Source organism: Galeopterus variegatus, unplaced genomic scaffold, assembly GCF_000696425.1.
Source record: "Galeopterus variegatus unplaced genomic scaffold, G_variegatus-3.0.2 Scaffold958, whole genome shotgun sequence".
In the NCBI taxonomy this organism is placed as follows: Eukaryota; Metazoa; Chordata; class Mammalia; order Dermoptera; family Cynocephalidae; genus Galeopterus; species Galeopterus variegatus.
This window is the reverse complement of record NW_007727069.1, coordinates 29,289-32,489: the sequence shown is the minus strand read 5'-3', so window position 1 is coordinate 32,489 and position 3,201 is coordinate 29,289. Positions and strand designations below refer to the sequence as shown.

At 47.7% G+C, this 3,201-nt stretch overlaps 1 protein-coding gene across 1 annotated transcript in view; it reads left to right on the top strand.

Annotated features, from left to right (window-relative positions):
* Positions 1 to 2,560: 2,560 nt before the first annotated feature.
* Positions 2,561 to 3,201, top strand: part of LOC103591294 (polypeptide N-acetylgalactosaminyltransferase 16) — a 28,015-nt gene continuing 27,374 nt past the window's right edge. Inside the window, exon 1 of the mRNA XM_008573717.1 lies at positions 2,561 to 2,611. Coding sequence (XP_008571939.1) covers positions 2,561 to 2,611 — 51 coding nt within the window. The remainder of the gene's footprint in view (positions 2,612 to 3,201) is intronic.

Sequence of the window (3,201 nt, the reverse complement as noted above, 5' to 3'; positions counted from 1 at the left end):
CAGGCGGAGGTACCAGTCCAGGGGCATGGCCCTGTTGAGGGGACAAGTTACACCTGCCCCAGAAGTGGGCCTGTCTTAATCCATTTGTACAGCTATGACAGAATACCTTAACTGGGTGGCTTATAAACAACAGAAATTTGTTTCTTACAGCTCTGGAGGCTGGAAGTCCAGGATCAAGGTGCCGGGAAGTTTGATGTCTGATGAGGGCTGCTGTTTCTTTTTTCGAGATGGCGCCTTGTTGCTCTGTCCTCCAGTGGGGATGAATGCTGTCCTCACATGGCAGAAGGCAGAAGGGAAAAATGGGGTGGACGCTTGCTGAAGCCTCTTTTACAAAGGCTTTAATTCATTCATGAGGGCTCTGCCATGAGTCTTAATCACTTCCCAAAAGGCCCAACTCTTAATACCACCACAATGGGGATAAAGTTTCAACATGAATTTGGAGTGGACATGTTCAAACCATAACAGACCTTCAAAAAAAGTCAGCCATGAGGCAGGCTGCTTTTTTCCAAGTTCACTTTCCCCTCTCCCTTTTGCTTTATATTTAGTATGATTCAAAAAGTCTACCTCTGTCCCATTAGTGGACATTTTTGTGAGAGGTATAACCTGTTTAATTATTAGTCATAAACCACAGGTAATTTTCTTTTAAATTTGGCCCACAATGCCAGTAATGAACCACATCAGCCACTATTCTATTTTTGGCTCTTTGTTCTGAAAAGTGTTATAAACTGGGATGCCCAGCTGGTAATCAGGGTCTGGCTGAGTTCTAATGGATTGAGCTTGGTCCTAGCCCAGCTGGTCCCAACCTCAGTCAGTGGGGCAAGAGGTTGCCACTACCCTTGCAATAGACACACCGTATGTGTCATGTGTGTTACATGGCCCATTATGGCCTTTGTTTTTCTAGTTAATTTCTGACAGGCCCAAGTTCAATAGATTTTGACTGTGAAGCACCTGAAGTGCAATAAGAGCATGCAGACCTTGACACTTTACACCTGAGACTATAGCAGAACCTGTTGGCTGGGAGGGTGTTTGCTGGAGCCTGGGAGTCCTGAGGTTGCCCTGTCTCAGGAGTTCTTTCTGCTCACCTCCTTTCCCTCAGCAGCAGAGCATGGCCAGGTTGTTTGGGGGACCAGTACGACCTAGCAGACAAGACCATGAACAGGAGTCAACTTTGTCTCCCCTCTTTTTTTTTTGTGGCTGGCTGGTATAGGGATCTGAGCCCTTGATCTTAGTATTATAATACCATGCTCTAACCAATTGAGCTAACTGGCCAGCTCTTTGTCTCCCCTCTGATATGACTGCAGCTGATGGCCATAAGGACCCTGAGGGTGTCCCTGGCTGGGAAGACCCAGGGGGAGCTGGTGCTGACCCAGGGAAATCTGGTTGTGTGTTGTTTTGGTCTGAGGAACACAAACTCTTGTATTTTTCCATTTTCCATGTTCTTTCAAGCCACAAGCAGAAAAGTGTTTCCAAGCCCCTGTACAGGCCAAGAAGTGACAGCATTGGGTAACTCCCCATCTGAGCAAGAGCTGTTTGTCCCCTGAGCCAAGGAGGGAGGCAGTCTCCAGCCTGCACTCTCAGGGACTTGTTATGTGCTGGGCACCAGAAGCGAGCCTGCTTTGGAGCTGAGGGACTCAGAATTGGAACGGGGGTTGCTAAGTACATCTGGGTCCAGGAGTTGTCTGAAGGCACACAGAGAAGTTTTGTGCTTAGACTCTGAGGCCAGACAGCTTCAATTGCAGTCCCAGCCCAGCCACTCAGCAGCTGTGTGACTTTGGGCATGCTATTGTGCCTCTCTGGGCCTCAGTTTCCACCCCTGTAAAATAAGAATAAGCAGAGCACCTATTTTGTAGGAGTATTTGGTGATAGAGATAAGAACCTAACATAGAACCCAGTGTATAGTAAACCATCAATGAACAGTCAGTATTGGCTCATTACTGTAGAAAAGGCCCAGTCTTCCCTCATATCCTGGGCTATAGCAGCTGTGGCTGGGAGGTTAAGGTCTGGTACCCCTCACAAATCCAGGAATGCTGTACTCAAATAAACTGATAAGCAAACAGAAACTGAGCCATCACACCACATATCTCTGGCATGGACCACTTTCAGAATCCTTCCATCCCCAGATGATCCCTGGGCTAGGCAAAGGGTGAGAAATGGAAACCCAGGGAGCCTGATGGACCCGGAGGGGATCCTCTTGATCTGAGCAGAGACTGTCTGGAATGGTGGGTTTGATGCCTTGTCCCAGCCTTGAATAGAGGACCCTGGTTGGCTCAGATCCCTAAGGAAATGGGCAATGTGCCTTTCCCCACTTTCTTGATGAGATCACTAAAACTCATAAGACCGCTAGAATTCTTTCTTGGGGAGACCACTAGTGTCATAAAGCTGTGTGGTCATCAATACCCCTGGAGAAGCCATTAGGATGTGGTGGGAAATCTAACTGGAGGCCCTAGGTTGGGTTCCCCAGGCAGCCCTTGTCGCATTGCTCCCTGGTATGTAATTGAACTGGAGCCTCCCAGGCCTGTGGGAGAGAAGTGTTACAAGGTGGTAGATTTCCAGAGTAACCATGGTGGCTCTAGCTGAGTTGCAGTTGGTTCTGCTGATGGTGGAGCTCCAGGTCAGTACAAATAGAGGCCAAAAAAAAAAATTTACGGTGAGGCTCCCTGGGAAGGGGGATCAGAGGAGATAGCCTCTAAGGTCCCTTCTAAGATCCTATGATTTCACCAACCTATGACTAGCAGTCCCTCACCATTGTGTTTGTATAAAACAGAGGGTCTCAGCCTTGGTAGCGTATTGGAACTGCCTGGAGAGCTTTAAGGACTTTTGATGCTTGTGTCCCACCCCCAGAGATTTAAATGCTCTTGAGTATGGCCTGGACATTGGGCTTTTTAAGATCTCCCAAGGTGATTCTAATGTGCAGCCAAGGTTGAGAAGCACTGGTAATGAGACAGGTGAGGGACTCTGCTCAAATTTTCTGTAAACCTAAAACTGCTATAAAAATTAAGTTTATTACTTATTTAAAAAAAAAACAGGTCGGGCCGGCCCGTGGCTCACTCAGTAGAGTGCGGTGCTGATAACACCAAGGCCCCGGGTTCGGATCCCATATAGGGATGGCCGGTTCGCTCACTGGCTGAGCGTGGTGCTGACAACACCAAGTCAAGGGTTAAGATCCCCTTACCGGTCATCTTTTAAAAAAAAAAAAAAAAA